The following is an 18,985-nucleotide window of genomic DNA, read 5'->3' as shown; positions in this document are numbered from 1 at the left end:
TCAAGCCCCTCATGGGGCTCTGTGCTGAAAGCTCGGAGCCTGGAGAGCCTGCTTCAGATTCTCTGTCTCCCTCTCTTTCTGCCCCTCTCCCCTGTGCACTCTGTCTCTTTCTATCTCTCAAAAATAAATAAATGTAAAAAATTTTTAATTTGGCATAAAAATCTCAGATATTGAATATATACATTCCTCGGAAAGAGTGTGGATGGGGGTATATTTGAAAGAAGATTAAATAATATTAAAATTGATTATCCAAACTAGGGAACACTGAACTATTTTTGGAACCAACAACAAAGGAAGTCCTGGTTGAACATTCTGGTCTAATGGCCACAATATAATATCTCATTCAAAATAAATAACATATCTCCTTCATCACAACTCAGCACCTTCTCTTGGCGTTCTCATGTTTTGCCCAGAGTGGTAGTCCTGGTGTTATTACTCTGGCATTCATTTCAGGTGTGCCAGATCACCTTGCCAAATATTGGACTTCTAGACTCTTAAAAGCAAAAGGGTTGGGAACACCTCTGCCTAAACTGTGCACTGGCCACTCACATTTAGTAAAGATAATAACCCCCTTTCAGGAAAGAACTTCAGTCAAAAACAATCATTTAGAATTCAAAACACTCCCTGCCCTTAAGCTTTGTGTAAAACTGGCACAGGTGCTCTATTTGGTGGGACACTGTGTAGAACACACAAATCTAAGGAATGGACTTGTAGTTCCTTCCTGACATGCACCCACACACTGGTTGGTTCACAAACCCACTGTCCATATTAAGCCTTGAGAAGCCACATTACCATTCCCCAGTGCCCACCTCTCTCTTCACAGCTCTTAGACTAAGTAGTTTCTAAGAGCAACACCTACAAATATCAAAGATTAGGCAATGGACTGTGCTTTCACAGACACAAAAGGACTTCAGATGTCATTCCCTGGTGAATGAATCAAAATATGACATAAGGAAGAATGGCCCATACTCTGTGTATCCCATCCCTGAAGCCACCTGGATTTTCTAAACAGAGTTTATAAAAGGCACCAAGGATAAAACTCCATAGCCATCCTGTGGCTAGAAAGTCCTCACAGGTGTTCTTCATTAATAAAGTTTTGTTTTGTTTTTAATATGTTGATTTTATTGTAGGGAGCTTATTCTCTTCTGGTTGGGTATTTGTCATTTCTGGAGCTCCTTTTGGGGATACTCATATATTTGATCAAGCATGTCATTTTTATTCTCCATAACTCTACAAAATTGGTTGTAATACACAGTCAATGTGGGAATGATAAAACAAAACAAAAAGCTGAGTTGGGAAGTTATTAAGTTATAAATTAATTCATATAATTCAAGAAGAGCCAAAAGTTATTCCCAATAATTCAATTTTGGGTAAATAGAATGAAGCCTCATAATCCAAAAACCTATCATCACCTCTAAACAGATTTCAAAATAGTTTTGCCCCATCCATGCCTTATGAATAGATTTCTAGTACAGACCATTTTATTATTTTCTCTCCCCTCTGGCTCCCAAACTCCCTTTTCTCCTCTTCCCAAAGATATTGGTCTAAGGAATAGGAATTTTAGGTGTAGCTAGAGATAGAGAGATACATAAATAGAGATCTTGAGACAGAACATAGATGAACATATAGAGATATAGATATGGATTTTTAAGTTTTACTCCAGATAACATAAGGATAGAAATACTATTCAATTTCCCGTATGGATTTTTAAGTTTTTCTTCTAGATTACATAAGGATAGACATATTGATCCTTTTCCCATATGTGTGTGTGTGTGTGTGTGTGTGTGTGTGTGTAATTTTAAAGTTTTTCTCCTAGATTACACAATTATTTAATATCTGTTTCAACTCCATGTCCCTAGAGAATCCCAGGATTCAGTACCTAAGACTTTGGAAGTACATTGGTTCAAATATTTGCCTTGTGATCTCAGATAAGTCATATAATTTCTCTTGTCTTCAATCTCCTCTGTCGTAAAATGAGGGTAAGCCACAAACTCCTGACCATCATGTAGGGCTGTTGTGAGGAATAAAATGAAATAATGTAAGTGAAAGTAAGTGTTTTTTACAGTGTAAAGTAGTATATAAATGGAAGGTGCCATTATCTTTAATCAAAACCACCAGAGAACACATGCATTTTTCATCCTTATTGCACACCATAAACAAATTTGAACTCTAAAAATGAAATCAGCCCAAAGTAAAATGTTAGAAATGACAATAAGTCATTTTTCAGAACAAAGAAATTGATTTTCCATAGATGTTCTTTCCTGCTGCATGTAAAGACCTATATCCATCAATGCCTAGGTCCCCTGTTTTGACAGTGGGTGTAATTATGGCTGATCACACAGTCACTTGGCTCATGTTACTATCAGAGCTTGGGGCCACTATGTTTCCTCCCTATTACCACAGGGATATGTCAGGATTTATAGCAAATTGTGCTGTTGCCAAGACATTTTTTTAATTAATTAAAAAATAAAAACCATTATTTTCAAGAATGTGATCTAAGCCTGAAGCTTGAGCTATGTGTGTACTTTCCAGTTCAAAAGTTCTAAATCTTTTACAATCATCACTTTCAAGCAATGTTTTCAAATATCAAACTAGACTGACTAAAGATTACCAGACACTCTACTTTTACAGACAAGATCAACTTTTAAGAAAAATCAAGATACCTGCCAGACCCTCCATTAAGCCTTTATATTATTTTATAAGAACTCTCAAAACCAGCTATATTGTACCAACATTCATTTCTGGTTTTTGGTAACTGAGCTGTCATTATGTGAGATGTTAAAAATGGGGGAAGTGGGTGAAGGATATAAGAGAACTCTTTCTACTGTTTTTGCACATCTTTGTTTTTTTTCTGTAAGTCTAAAATTAGTTCAAAATGAAAAGTAAAAAATAAAATACAAATCTTACAAAATAGTATCCTATTCTTATGAGTCTAGACATTAAGCCTCTAAGAGATGAATCATTTGACTGAATTTGACTATTGTTTCCATTACTTTATACCATCAGTTTAGTCTACAAAGTATTTAAGGTAGCTCATTTACATGAAATAAAAGATAATAATTATAATAAAAATAGCTTATATTTTTAACCACATACCAGGAATTGTCTTAAGAACTTGACATATGGATGCTTGCTTGGCTCAGTTGGTTAAGCATCTGACTCCTGACTTTGGCTCAGGTCGTGATCTCCCAGTTCCTGAGTTCAAGTCCTGCATGGGGCTCTGCACTGACAGTTCAACAGTGAGGACCCTGCTTGGGATTCTGTCTCCCTCTCTCTCTGCCCTTCCCCCACTTGCTCTCTGTCTCTCTCTCAAAATAAATAAAAATAAACTTGAAAAAAAAGAACTGACATAGAAGAAATCAATACCTACATCAACCTACAATGCAGGTCCTATTCTAATCTCCATTCATACGAGAAAACTAACGTGCCAAGGAGATCAGTAACTTGCTCAAGGTCACACTTCTAGCAAGTGGCAGAAGGAGAATGACACCCAATAGTATACAAGATGACATTCAAACAGCAGAGAAGAAAGGCAGAAACTAAGGGGGAACATGAAGTAGACCCAGGAGAGAAGCAATAAGGAAGCCTGTCAACAGCACAATTTTCAGGGTACATTCAACAGAAGCTGATCAGGAGATGGGAAAGCATCTTTGATTTGGGACTAGCCAGCATTTCTCCTAAAGATCCTCATATAGCAGGCAAATAAGCACAGCAGAAAGAATCGAACTTGCATATCCTCTGAAGAAGTTACAATGAGTTTTATGGGGAGGAGTATTATACCCTGACACACTATAGGCAGCCGATATCACAGCAATAAGTGATTCTGTAAAAAAAAATTCTGTAGGATGTCAATATTATGTGCTCCAGGGACATAGCTCTCATCTTCTCTGACTTAATCCAGGAAACAATTTTGGTATATCTTGACTAATATTGTTTCTCTCAGCTGCACTTGTGATAAATATTGGATGGAGATGGTTTTGAGATTATGCTCCTTCCAGTTTCCTATAGAACGGTGTTCTACTTATCTCAGTAAACACACTCTCATATGCCACACTATCCTTCCAAAGAGGAAGTCAAGCTTCTCCCTCACATCATTCTCCCACACCCACTGGAACATATTATAAAGTAATAAACCTCATTTATTAATCATGGAACTGACTGGTCCTTCTGAATATGTAAATTTCCTATTCTCCTGAAATCTAAAATTTTAACTTCCAGCATGATCTTTTTTGCGTGTGGTTTTCTTTTAGTTGCAATGCATACAAAATATGCTGAAAATTTCATCTTAATTTTTATTATTTAAATCACCTGGTTAAAATTCATTATTTAATTAAACATAACCTTTTCTTGATAACTTTGGGAAAACTGGGCTTTTTTTTATTTTTTTTTTTTATTTTGACAGAGAGAGAAAGCATGAGCAGGGGAGGGGCAGAGAGAGAGGGAGACATAGAGAATCCCAAGCAGGCTCCCTACTGTCTGTGCAGAGCACCACATGGGGCTTGATTCCATGAATTGCAAGATCATGACTTGAGCTGAAATCAAGAGTCAGATGCTTAACTGATTGAGCCACCCAGGTTGCCCCAAGACTGGGCATCTTCTTGCTTGCATTTTCCCATCAGGAGAAATCCTCCTGGTGGTGACTACAAATACGTGGGGTTCATTCTGAGCTGACACAAGGACTAGAGGACATGACTGGCATTTTATGGGGGAGATTCAGGGATGATAAGTATCTGTAGGTGCAGGAAAATCAAGAGCAATATAGAACTATCCTGTCCAAACTGGCAGTAGAGGATGCACAGAGCCAGCCTCTCTTGCAGAATAGTGTGGAGAATCTCACCTCTCCTGAGAGGTGTCTAGCCTCTGTGCAAATGCCTTCAGTGACAGCGAGCTCCTTACACTAGTCACCATTGCTAAGGCAACAAAAATGGAACCTGTATTCACATTTTAAGCCAAAGTTTGTCATCTTTTAATTTCTACCTGTTTGCCCTCTAAAGCAGTATGTCTCAGGAAAATCACGTCCTCAATGAACACTTTCAGTTTATTTTAATACACTCTGATATGATATTAAGAGCTACTTTGGTGTATAGAAGTCTGCTTGCTTTTTACTCCCTCAACTTCACAAATTCCTTGAATCTCAAAATATAGTGTCATGGGCAGTTCTGTTATTGCCTCCCTGGAGGAATACCTCTACTCTGAAGGAGTGAAAAGCTAGTTGTCCCTTAGTAGTTGTCTCCCACCTTCTCCTTTGTGACTTTGCATATCTTCTTTTTCAGAGATTCTGCTTCTCTTTCTACTCCAAATCCAGTCTGATGAATAAATTCTATGCTGCTTAGCTGTCTGAATATGATCAAGATTAGAACTAAAGTTGCCAGGGAAAACCAGATAAGTACTATATGTCTAGTTCAAATACACCTTGTTGTGCCAGAAGGAAACGTGTGTGGGCTATATGTTTTCATTGTACCTGATGACCTCTCTCCTGCTGCTAGCTCAGATCAAAGAAAAGAGAGGCAAGATGCTTATTGTGAGACTAGAAGTGGGTTTCAACTTGTGGACACACATCAGTCAGTTGGCAGTGGATGCCTTGAGTGCAGCGTTTAGAGTGAATTTCAGGGTAAGTCTCACGTAACAAACAAACAAACAAAATAACATCTTAACTAATGAAAGCTATTTCACAAGTCTGAGACATGGCAGTGCTGATGCTGCTGGTGCCTGTGCTCTGCATTTGCTGACACTGATGAAGCAGAACAAGCACAGGTTTGGAGTCCTAGGTCTGGAATTCAAACTTCTGGTGTCAGAATTTGCTAGTTGAGTGACTTTGGGCTATCAACATTTCTGGGCTACAATGTTCTCATCAGTAAAAATGGAATAATAGTAATACATCCCAATTGGGCTGTTGTATAAATCGACTGAAATGACTCTTTTAAGTTCTATAAATATTTATTGAATACATCTTAATACACCAGACACTCTGGCATCATGCCAAGAATAAAACGATGAATGAGTCAAGGTCTCTGTCCTTGAAAAACTAAGAGTCAAACGGGAAGAAAAAGAAAGCAGATAATTTCAATATAAAGTGGTAAAGACGTTAATAACTGAACCACAAAGTGTTATGAGAACACAGGAGACAGGCACCCCATCATTTAGAATGACTTGTGCAGCAGCTAAAATAAACTCCAATAGAAACTGGCTTTTACAATAAGGAAATCTATTGTCTTACTTAACAGCCAGTGCTCAGACTGTTGACTAATGGGCTCAACAATGTCCTCTAGGACCCAGAGTGTCTTCACAGGTCTTCCCTACTGCACACAGGAATGCTTTCACCCAGAAGTTACATAAACTGTAGATCATACCATGGATCAGGGAAGCAACTGAAACAACACCCTTCTTTTTTCATGTCCCTCTTCTCACATCCCATTGGCTCAGATGGATTCAACCTGGCACATTTCTGAACCAACCATCTATCAAGCAAATAGGATTATCATAATTGACAAATAATCTGAGGTGGGTGGTAACTTTAATGTTTACCTGAGAGTCCAGAACAGCTTAAAAGAGGTGGGATGGTAGGGAAGGGATGGTTTTCTAAAGGACATTAATCCAGGTTTTCAAAGAATGAGTGAGATCAGACAAAGGAAGAAGAAGATGAGCATCTAGGGCAGGTGAATAAGTGACTGGAGGCAAATTCCCACAGAAGTAACAGAGGTAAGAGTAGTACTTGGTGTGAGCTATGGATTTTCTAGATGTCTGTTGTTGACTGAAATCTACCTCAGGACTAAGGGAAATACCAGGTTCTTAAGATAACCCTAAATTAACATTCAACACTTTTTACCCTGTAGTTTGTGTTTCTTTGATGTAAAATATATGATTTCTCTAAAATAATTTTGATTTCTACATCTTAGATATTTCTCCATGGAAAATGATCAAGTTCTTTGGGATAGCAGACACTCAACTCAGTAAGTATGGAAAGAACAGCACAGCAGAAAGGCTTATACACTATGAATTCTTAACTTTGATTCATTAATCACTTAGATACAGTACCTGTACTAATTATTTCAATTTAGAAATTCAGAGTTAACTATAAAGTCTAAGTTAAATTTTTTCTAGCCTAAATAAAATTTCCTTCTAATTGATTTTGCATGGGATGGATAGGCCTTTCCAGGAGAGATTTCTTTCATTATATTTTCCCTAAAACACTCAGATGGGTACAGCACAGGTAAGCCTGTGATTGCATTTCCTAATCTAGTCATATTGGTGATCCTATCAGTGAAAATTACTCCAGCATATGAGAAATGTGTTTTAATCCACATACCTTACTTTTCCTATGTCTACATAGAGGGAAAAGTGGGGAGATGCTCTGTCAGGAGTTACCAGCCAAAGGCCATATGAAACAGCCAAACGACACTTTAAAATGCATCTCAGAATGAGAAAACAAAGTTATATCCCTGTGACTAATGCTAACTAATCCCTGTTAGTAACACTAGTAGAATATACAATGGAATAGGGAAACTCAGAGCTTGCCCAGAAAATCGAAAGTAATGGCAAGGGTGACAGTCTCACATTAATTCCCATTGGAAGGTCAGGTTGACCATTTAATCATATGAACTATATTTTGAAGAATCAGTACAATCTATGGTTTGTTTTGGTTTTCAAATCCTATGGACCGGGAACAGAAAGTAGACAGCCATTGAGAATTTCAGAAGAGATAGAAAAAAGAGACAGCCTTTCTATGAGACACACAGGCACACTCAGGAAGCAATTTCTTTTCAGGTATTTCCAAATATTAAAATCTGGAAAAATCAGACTATAGTTAATGGGGTAGTGATGTTAACACAGTCATGTCCTTGGGAACCTTGGTAACAGAGTAAAAAGACAAAAGCTAACTTGCAATGTCTAAGTATTTACCAGGGTAGAAAGAGGAAGTACTTCAAAATACAGTATCTGTTTATCGACAGGCAACGTACAGTAAATATATTTAAACCGCATTGCAGTTCCTCTCTCTTTAACATTTAAATTGATTCACCATTTACATCTACTCCCACCTTCCCATCAAACATGGATAGGGAAACTGATTAGAACAAGTCTCTATTTTTCTCTTTTGGATTCCCTCATTGCCAAGCATTATTAAAATTTCACCTTTAATTTCACTGCAAGACATCTAAATGAAAGGGAATGCAGAACTTGGCTACAGGAACTCTCAAATTTAATCTCTTTTGCAGTCTGATTCCTGTAGCGTGAATAGCAGCCTGATCTTATTGGCACTTTCAACTGCAAAGTCAGGTTCATTTCAAAATTTAATACAACGTATTTGTCATCACCACACTTCCCTCAGTAAGGACACTGACACCAAACTGCTACCAGTTGGTGGTCTGAAAAAGATAGCTTGCTGAAAATGAAAATTCTCTTCTCTAAACCTAAATAACTCATCTCACATATTATGTGTCTTCTGTTTCTGCAAGAGTACACTATTGCTTTCCACTATTTGATCTTTTAGTAATCCATCTAGGTAACAATAAAGAAATAAAAGAATATTTACTCACTGCTTGCTTCTGGAAAGACAGTAATATATTTCATAGATTTCAAGAATAACTTCCCCAGCAGGAAACAAGAAACAACAGATTATAATCAATACTATTGTTGATTCTAAGTATAAGACATATCTGTCACTGCTGTAGCCTACTTCTGTTATACACAAACATTATGAGGTTGCCTATAGGCCCCCTTCTGCCTAGAGCAGTGCTTCTCAAGGTGTGGTCCCTCAACCATCACCATCAGCATCACCTGGAAACTTATTAGAAATACAGATCCCTAGCCGCATCTCAGACCTACAGAATCAGAAACTCTGGAGTGGGGGCCACTCCATTTGTGTTTCGTTTTTTAATTGAAGTACAGTTGACACATAATGTTACAATAGTTTCAGGTGTACAACGTAGTGATTTGACAAGTCTATTAGTTATGCTATGCTTATCACAAGTGCAGCTACCATTGGTCATCACACAACACTATTAAAATACCATTGACTATATTCCCTGTGCTGTACCTTTCATCCCCATGACTTACTCATTCCATAACTGAAGCCTGTGCCCCTCACTCCTCTTCACCCATTTTCCCCATCCTCCCACCCCTTCCCCTCTGGCAACCAGCAGTTTGTTCTTGGTACTTACAGGTCTGTTTTTGTTTGTTTGTTTGTTTGTTTGTTTTTGAATTCCATATATAAGTAAAACCATATGGTATTTGTCTTTCTCTGCCTGAAGTATTTCACTTAACATAATAGGTACATCCATGCTGTTGCAAATGGCAAGATCTCATTCCTCTTTCTGGTTGAGTAATAATCCATTGCGTATATATACCACATCTTTATCCATTCATCTATTAATGGATACTTGGGTTGCTTTCATATCCTGACTATTGTAAATAATGCTGCCATAAACACAGAGATGCATATATCTGTTCAAATTAGTGTTTTTGTTTTCTTTGGGTAAAAACCCAGTAGCAGAATTACTGAATCCCATGGTAAGTCTATTTCTAATTTTTTGAGGAACCTCCATAGTGTTTTCCACAGTGGTTGTACCAGTTTACATTCCCACCAACAAGGCACAAGGGTTCCCTTTTCTCCAAAACCTCACCCACACTTATTATTTCTTCTTTTTGTTATTAGCCAAGCTGACAGGTGTAAGGGGATAACTCATTGTTGCTTTGATTTGCATTTCTCTGATGACTAGTGTTTTTATAATCCCACTGGGGGATTTTCACACTGTAGTTTTTGAATGACTGATCTATAACAAAGGAGATAGAGAAATATGCTCCCCAAACACTTCAGACCCAATTTTCCTACACAAATAATTCCTTTAACATTCCAAAGACCTCTGTTTTTCTCTTGTCCTTATTTAGAAATATTCCAATACACTCTGGAATCCACTATAAATGAAAACATGAATAACCTAGCTAGCCTTCCCCTGAGAGTCATAAAATAACTCAATTGTTGGAAAACAAGACTCAGGAGGATTGTATAAGTTACCAGTATTGTCTAACTGGTAAAGAAATGGGATTCACTAATGGTTTTATGCTTTCAAAGGATGGGGGAGGGGTGCAGAAGCAGTATACTGAAGCCATCTGATATTACCAAATACTTGTAAATAGTGAGGGTTGTTCAAAATTTTGAATGGGATCTCATAATTGGCAGTATCATCTCTTCCAAGGAAGTTGTTTCTTTAAATATTATCGACATGGTACGACTGGAATTGGATCCTCTATCTGCTGCAGGAATGGATCCATGAAATATCTTTTCACACATCCTTGTCTCAGTTTGAGTCATACCACAATAAACCCTTTGACAAAGATTCTTGGGCAAGTGTTTACTGGGGAGTTACGCCAGAGAACCAGTGCAACAGTAGGGGATGAGACAGGGAAGGAGGCTGAGAGAGGGTGTGTGATCAAAGGAAGTCACCATGATGAGTAGGTGGAGCTTCCTCTCAGTGGGAGCTCTCGGAAACAGCAAAGAACATACATCTCAACGTTATCCCATCTGAAAGGCAAGGGCAATGATTTTTACAACTCCCAATCATGGGTTGAAGGCTGCTCCCTGGGATTGTTAATTCCCTGGCACTGCTGACTGCACTTCTGTGGGCAGAGAAATTCCCCAGGCAAACAGAAGCAAGCCATGTCAGCTGGAACTTGGGGGCTGATATACACAGAAATGGTAAATGGCTGAGAGGATCTGAGCAGGAAACAGTGCATGCTAAGTTTAGCTATTTCAAAAAGGCTGTCTCTGGATTTGCACTGCTAATATAAAATGCATGTCCATATTTATTTCCCTATCCTTCGATCCCTCTGAACTCCTGGCAATACAGTTTTTAAATTCCCAAACCTTATGCAAAGGTAAGTGTGTGTATGTGTGTATATAAGTGTTTGTGTGTGTGTGTGTGTGTTTCTGCTCAAAACAGAAACAAATAAAAATAACATAAGATGAAAATAATAGTTGCTTTCTTATAACTTTAAACAATTGAAATTACTCTTATCCCTTCCAAAATGCACATCTTAATTAGCTACATACTTATTTCCATGAAAGTGCTCACAACTTTTAGAAAAATTTTATTTGAAATTTATTTTGAGGCTGTGTAATCTCTGTGGTGGCTCTAATATGCAGAGTCTCTTTAACAGGTTGATAGACCACAGACTAGTACTTGTGTGGCAAAGAAATATCTCACCGATAATTTATTCTTTTGTCTTCCTAAAATATAAGAAAATAAATATTGTGCTAAAATAGCAGTTAGAAAACCTTGTAAGACAAAGAAGAAGCATAGAAGAGAAGTAAAGCAGTGCTCGATGACCAAAATGACATACAACATGATCAAAGGGTTTAGAAAATAGTACTTGAAACCACAAAAGGGGTTTTATTTAGAATTCCGATGAATAACTTGTTATCTGGAGTTTGACCTTCTTTTCAAAGCTAATCTAAAGAACATTTCTTGAGATTTAAAGATAAAAAAATAAATAAAACAAAACTTCCAATTCAATCATAGATTTAAAAACATTAAAAAAAAATTAACTCACTTCAGTTAAATGATTAACCTAGCATGCTTTCTACCAATTAAAGTCATCCTATGGGTACTTATAAGCACATGCTTATGAGCACATGCCATTTTATCCAAGATTAAATATCACATTTTTGGATTGTCCAAGGTTAATGATGCAAGGCAATAACTCACAGAAAAATGCCTCTGAAATGAAAAGCAAAGTAACCTTAATGATGAAAAATCATTCCCCAAGCTTTCTGTGCAAATATATACACCACTTAAGGAAAATATTTGCATGGAGAAAATCTAGTGCAACTGAAAAATAAGTATCCCTCTATGGAAGGGGGCATTCCAGTAACACTGGAGAACTCTAGTTCCATGTACTTGTCAACATGTGAACTTTGTTCTTCTTAATGTATTAATACTCTGTGTTATACCAACACGGGTATTTGCTTTTTCCAAGTACAGAATGTACACCACATTACCTCCAAATAAAGATATTTGCCGAAATATACAGACACTCTTTTTTTTCTCAAGATAACCTACTCTGCAAATTATGGAGCAAAGCACTTGGTGAGTACTCAAGGTCTGACTGCCTAGTAGACAGTCTGGTGTTTATCCATTGACCCTGTGATGTCATCTGTCCACTTTGCATTACAGAGACATGAAAGATGATAAATAGTGATCATATGTCAGTCACTAGGAATGTTGTCCACTGCCCTAGCATTATGGGGATTTTCCCAACCTACTCTGGGAAGATGGTATATAGTGGTATACCTTCATCAACTGCCAGTGAAACCTGGCAACAATGAACTAGTTACGCATTTGAGAAACAAAGTTTAAAACCCAGCATATTAACCTGATAATCTAAAGGAGAAGTAGGTTGGGCATCCAGTTTGCATCACAGTCCATTTATTTTCAAATGTCTACTTTGACTTGCAGGAAACCTGCTTGTCAATGAGACAAGAAAAACCTATGTATATTCTATACTCAGTAGACTTCTATTGACCCAGATTAGTGATAAGATGTTGTGCAGAGGAAAGAAATCAAAGTTCATCGACCAAAGTATTAGAAATCAGATACAAATCAGAATACTCATTCGTGCAATCTTTTATACAATTTTCTTCCTAAAAATAAGTATTACTAACCCATTGTTTGCTACAATCACAGGCTGGATGAGAAATAGTAACTTCAGTAAGACGGGACACTATCACTAATAAATCAAAGTAGAGCATGAGTCAAAACATACCTCTACACAGACTGTAGAAATTCATAAATGACTACTTGGATCTTTGATAGTCTAAAGTCGATTACATTCTTAAACTAGTCCACAAATTTTGGTTATCTCAAATTGTTACTTACTGGCTTCAATGTGACAGAGATTATAGATTTTCAAAGGCTCCAAACTAATTTTTTTTTTAATTTGAGAAAGAGACAGAGAGAGAGCATGAGATTGGAGAGGGGCAGAGGGAGAGAGAATCTTAAATAGGCTCCACACTCAGTGAGGAGCCCAACACAGGGCTCAATCCCACGACCCTGGGATCATGACCTAAATGAAAATCAAGAGTTGGGACATTCAACTGACTGAGCCACTCAGTTGCCCCTAAACTAATTATTTAAACACACTTCTGGGAAAGACAAATATTCTTTCTAGTGGCACAAATGCCCAAGAAGACACTTTGAAGAGGCCTACAGAATCCTGATCATGGCTATGTGGAAATCTCTTGGTTCCACAATCTGAATGGGATATAGATATTTTGCAAGGGGTTTCAATGTTATACACACACACACACACACACACGTGTGTGTGTATGTATATATCATATACATATGTGCACGTACCATACACATATATATATATGTGTGTGGTTATATATATATATATATATATATATATATATACATATATGAAAAAGTTACCCTTACAAATTATAGCAGGACTTAAGTCTGATTAGATCTAATATGAATTTGTTTTGTTTTGTTTATTTCTTTGTTTGTTTACCAAAATGAAGATACTTATTTTGGTCTTACCCAGTTAACTCTAAATAAATTGTGAAATAAAGGGCATATAAAACAATAATAAATTCAGAAAGATGAAAAGAAAACTACCAAATGTTACTAGAAAAAAAATCACAGCTGACTTATTAAATATATCTCAACCGTTTTTTTTCCCTTCTCCAAGCATTTAAATGAGTGTCAACAGTTCTGGAAGTTCCTGCAGATACGGAAAGACCATGATAATATGCAGAGAGTTAAAGAGAAGCACTTTTCTGTTCAACTTCTATCATAAATTAACCAGAATCTCAAAGAAGCTGAATTGCAAAATGTGCAACCAGACCACATTTTCAATTTCTCACTGGACAAAAGACTACAGCTACCAGGCTAGCATGTTCTTGTAACCATGACTATGGCTGATACCCCACAAATGATTAAGGAGCCATCCAAGTATGTAAACACCATAAAGACTTCATGGAATTGATATGAACCAGTAGTAATTTCTACTTTTCCCCATAGAAATCAAGAGTTAGGTCAATGTTGAAAAATAGCCATTTCATAGGGATAAGCAATAAAACTCTAGAAATGCTATACAATGGTAAAATGGATATCTCTGTAGAAAGGATTCTGCATCCATTTTCAGTGGGACAGTATGTGTGTGTTGGGGGAGGTGGGACAATTTCCCCACACCACACCACGGAATTCTCCAACACCAACTGGACGTCCTAATATTCAACTCAGTTCTGACATCACCCAGAAATAGCATCAGATTCCACAGGGAAAAGTCTTGGTCCTACAAGACCACCCTCCCTTCAGAGGTCAACTGTAAGCCCAGGTGAGCTATGCTTCTAACCAACCAGCTACAAATTTGAGTTTCCCACAACCCCCTCTTTGGCTTTGATTAATTTGCCAGAGTGGCTCACAGAACTCAGGAAACCTGTTTTACTTACTACATGACCCTTACTACATGCCTGGTTGACTGTGAAAGATGTAATTCAGGAACAGGCAGGTGGAAGAGATGAATAGGGTGAGATATGGGGAAAGGGCGTGGAATTTCCATTGCCACTTTCCACAAATCTCCACAGTGTTCACCAACCTGGAAGCTCTCCAGACCCCCAATTCTTTTTATTATTATTATTATTTTTTATTTTTTATGGAGGTTTCTTTACATATGCACAAGTCATTAAATCATTGGCCATTGGTGTTTGATTCAACCTCCCCTCTCTCCCCTCCCTGGCAATCAGGGGGTGAGACTGAAAGTTCCAACCCTCTATTTGGTTGGCTCCTCTGGCAACCAGCTCTCATCCTTAGGTGCTTTCCACAAATCACCTCATTACCATAAACCCAAATGTGGGAGAATGGTGCTTGTTATGAATAACAACACACTCATTTCTTTCTCTTTTTTTTGTTTTTGTTTTTGAGTAATAACATGCCCATTTCACCTTTACAGAAGCAACTTCAGGAATTGAGGACAAAAGACCAAATGTAACAAAAGATGCTCCCATTGCTCTTTTTGCTCAGGAAGTTCCAAGAGTTTTAGCAGCTCTGCACCGGAAATGGGAAGAATATGTATTTCTAATTATAAATCACAATCATATCACACTCTGCAATACTACAGAAGACACAGATTGTGAAATTGTGAAAAACTCCCCAGCCCTATAGACATAATACATCATGACAAGCCTCTAATACCTGCTGTGAGATGACAAAGACTGACAGTAATTTGTCTTTGGGACTCAACCACACAAAGCATCTTTTTGATTCCACAGCTGGAGGTTGGGAGGAAGAAGTGATATGGTTATTCTAATACTCATCATTATTTTCATATTATATAAGAATGCTCTTTGCACAATTCCCCCAGGGCAGAGAACAGTAATAAATGTGTATTATAAGAAAAATAATCTTATAGCTTATTTTGAGTGGTTATGTGCCAGACACTTCACTAATCACTTTTATATAACCAGTTTAACTCTCACAATCAGTGAGAGGTAGATTTTATTACCCCTATTTTAAATCTGAAGGAAAGGATGCCTCCACAAGTTAATTAATTTTCCTGAGTTCATCTAGCAGGGGAGTAGCAGACTTGAAATTCCAACCTGGCTGATTTAGACTCCAGGTTTAAACCTCTATACTACTCTTCCTGAAATCAAAGAAAAGCAATACCACAGTGATCTTATTTGCCTCTGTTAATAAGTTGTACATATATCACCACAATTCAAAAATTATTTGGTAATGTTAGAAGCCACTATTAGTTTTAACAACTTAGCTAATACAGCCTGTTGTTGACCTCTAATTAAACAAATACCTTTCATGAGATAACTGATTACACTGCCTGACAAAATGTCTATCTGCTAATTATGGTGGTGGGAAAGAAAGAAAGAAAGAAAGAAAGAAAGAAAGAAAGAAAGAAAGAAAGAAAAAGAGAAAAAGAAAGAAAGAAAGAAAACAGATCAAAAGCAGGAGGAAAGGAAGATTAGAGAAGGAAAGAAAGAAGAAAGTGAGAGAGGTAAGGGCAGGAAGAGAGGGAAAGAGAGAAAGAGGGCTGCAGGGGGAGACAAGAAGGAGGGAAACAAGGAAACCATTGCTGAATGTCAACCCTGTGTGGATGCGAATAGCCACTCTGAATCCACTTTGTAATTTCCTTCTATTCTATGGATTACTTCACTCCATAAGTCAAAACGTTTCCCTCCACCCATCAAGAGCATTATAAATGGGATTAATAAACATACCAATATTCTTCCAAGAGACTGATTTTTTTTTAACTGTAGGATAAAGGTTTACAAATGTCACTTTCCTCATTTCCATGTGACTTACATGTTTTCTAAATCACCCTTCATTTCAAACAACCATTGTACTACAAGGTTGACAATGAAGCAAAGACACCACTGTTTACAGTTTTGCAAATCTTGACAATTTAGATTTTAAAACGGTTCTTTAGAAATGTCAGTATTATGTCTAGAACTGAGTGTAGTTGAATGTTCCATAAATGAAAAGATATAGCTTAGTATTTTTTTTCCCTTAACTTGGAGAGAATTGTAGCCCTGGAATCTTTACAAGGTAGTATTTGTTAATAATATATAAAACATGTTACATATTGACCTCAAAAAAGGCAAATAAAACTTGTTTGGTATTGATAAGTTGAAAACTACCCAGAGGAATTCTGTATTCTATTTGTCTTGATAAATTAAGAACTGCACAAAAATCTCTAGCTTCACTGTGTTGCACTGAGGCATAATCATATACTTTTCTTTTGGACTATGTGGCCTCACATTAACTCAAGACTGCTTACTTTGCAGCAATTTAGCACGTGGCCTCAACATAAGTATTCAAGGATAGGAAAGCTGTTTCCCTCCCTTGGGAAAACGACCTGTTTGAGAGCAGTGACGTGTAATAGTAATAGGGCAGCTCTCACTTAACAACACATATGTCTTTGCCTCATACCTCGCTCATTCTGGCACACAGCCTTCAGGATGCGATGTCCTCGGCCACATTTTCCATGATCGGGGATACAGACGCCTTCAGACATCAGCCATCGGTAACACATTGGATCCTCACAAGGAACAGACTCCACCAAATGAGGGCAGTGGCCCGCAGGCCCTGTGGATTCCATGAGGACATGGCGCTGCCTCATTCTAAATCCTGAGAAGAAAAGAAAAAAAAGTTTCACAGGATTCAACTTTATCCATCAAAACAAACAAAACAAAACAAAACAAAACACCAGCAGCAACTAGAAAAGAGATAAAACTTTTATTTTAATCTCTATAGTCCTAAAAGGTGTATGATTTCAAGGTGTTTTCTTTTATGGGAAATGGGGTAGGGGGATACAAAAAGAAAGGGAAAATGGAAAAGAACTAGAGCAGAGACTCTGTCTTCCAAGACTTAACAATCTTGGAGAGGCCATACACAAACACACAATCAAATGGAGTAGCAAGTAGCACTGGTCCAATGGCATCAATACACCAATAGAAATAAATGAAGACTCACAGAAATAGCCTAACATAGATAAATCCACATTTTATTTTTTCTGTTGTTTTTGACATTTTGCTCATTCCACATTAAGTTGAAATACATCTACATTTTGACATATCCCTGGTAACTAAGAAATTCACAGCTTTATGCCCGGAGATTTCCCTGTATCCCTTCCTTGACATTACATTCCAGGTCAGCCTTCCCTGTAAACACAGCATCTCTTTGGACTGCATTCCTCACCTTGGCTAGACATGGGTCCCTGGACTATTATTCAGTTAAAAAAAAATGTATTGTGGGACTACAGCCCAACATCACCTGTAATAAGGATATATATGGGCCTTCGACTCTATAAGCTTACAGAGTCATAAACTCAGTGTTGCAAGAGTCAAACAGGTACAAACTGAGGGAAATGAGTCAATTGTACAACTGTAAGGAGTCCTGAGTTGTGTGGTGAAATGGAAGATGTATGCTTGCTCTGTAACAGGTGGCCATAATCCTGTTTCCATTGGCTGCTGCCATGAGGGAATGTGGAATTTATCTAAGGAGACAGAAATCCAAGTTGTGTTTTGTTTTTATAAGAAATCTCTCCATTTTTAACTAATTTATCATTTTTAAAAAACAAAGTGCCCTAAAATTAAAGAAAAAAAAGTGACTGAGAACTAGATACAACTCTTTAGTCTATGAGGTTTTTAATCTCTGGCCTTTATTACATGTCACTTCTGAAATTTTTTCTTAATTTTTTAAAAATATTTTTATTTATTTTTGGGGGAGAGAGAGAAAATGCAAGTGGGGGAGGGGCAGAGACAGAGGGAGACAGAAAATCCAAAGCAGGATCCAGGCTCTGAGCTGTCAGCACAGAGCCCAATGCAGGGTTTGAACTCATGAACAGTGAGATCATGACCTGAGCCGAAGTTGGATGCTCAACCAACTGAGACACTAAGGTGCCCTACCATGTCGCTTCTAAAGGCTATGCCTGCTTTCCATGGACCTCATATTTTAACTTCCATTCTCTAACACATTAAATTCTGTTAACCAATTTAATTCTTTTAATTCCTTCTTTTTAATGAAACCAGTCTTATTGGGAGATAACATTTTAAGGAATTATTCACTTATTCCTTCGGCTGAGTTAAAAGAGAGAAACAGCAGACAGACAGACTTTGATAGGAAAATAGAGACCTTGAGAACACTGAATGCCCAGCCTGAGAGTTAGATACCCTACTACTATTCCCACAAGAGTCAAGGAGAAGAACAAATTAGGGACCATGAGAGGTCACAAAGCCAGGTATATCTCTCTCCCATATTTTCCAAAGCCATGCCTATTTTCCCACCAATAGTAATGAAATGAAAGGTTACAAAGCTCAAGGTGTAGTGGGCAAAAGATTCACTCCTGTAAAATTGCACAACCAAGGAGGTGTGAACTAATGGACACATGGTTTTAGGCCATAAAAGGGAGCCACGCTTCCTTAGAATATTACAGGGCTGGGAAAGTATTTTAGATAAACCACCTCAAA

General features: G+C 37.5%; 1 protein-coding gene across 1 annotated transcript in view; it reads right to left on the bottom strand.

The window, feature by feature from the left end:
• The window catches only part of THSD7B (thrombospondin type 1 domain containing 7B), a 747,555-nt gene that overhangs the window by 456,008 nt on the left and 272,562 nt on the right, over window positions 1–18,985 (bottom strand). Inside the window, exon 6 of the mRNA XM_042997047.1 lies at window positions 16,947–17,144. Coding sequence (XP_042852981.1) covers window positions 16,947–17,144 — 198 coding nt within the window. The remainder of the gene's footprint in view (window positions 1–16,946; window positions 17,145–18,985) is intronic.

The sequence above is a fragment of the Panthera tigris genome, chromosome C1, assembly GCF_018350195.1.
Source record: "Panthera tigris isolate Pti1 chromosome C1, P.tigris_Pti1_mat1.1, whole genome shotgun sequence".
NCBI lineage: Eukaryota > Metazoa > Chordata > Mammalia > Carnivora > Felidae > Panthera > Panthera tigris.
The sequence above is the reverse complement of the archived record's forward strand: the minus strand, read 5'-3'. Positions and strand labels throughout refer to the sequence as shown.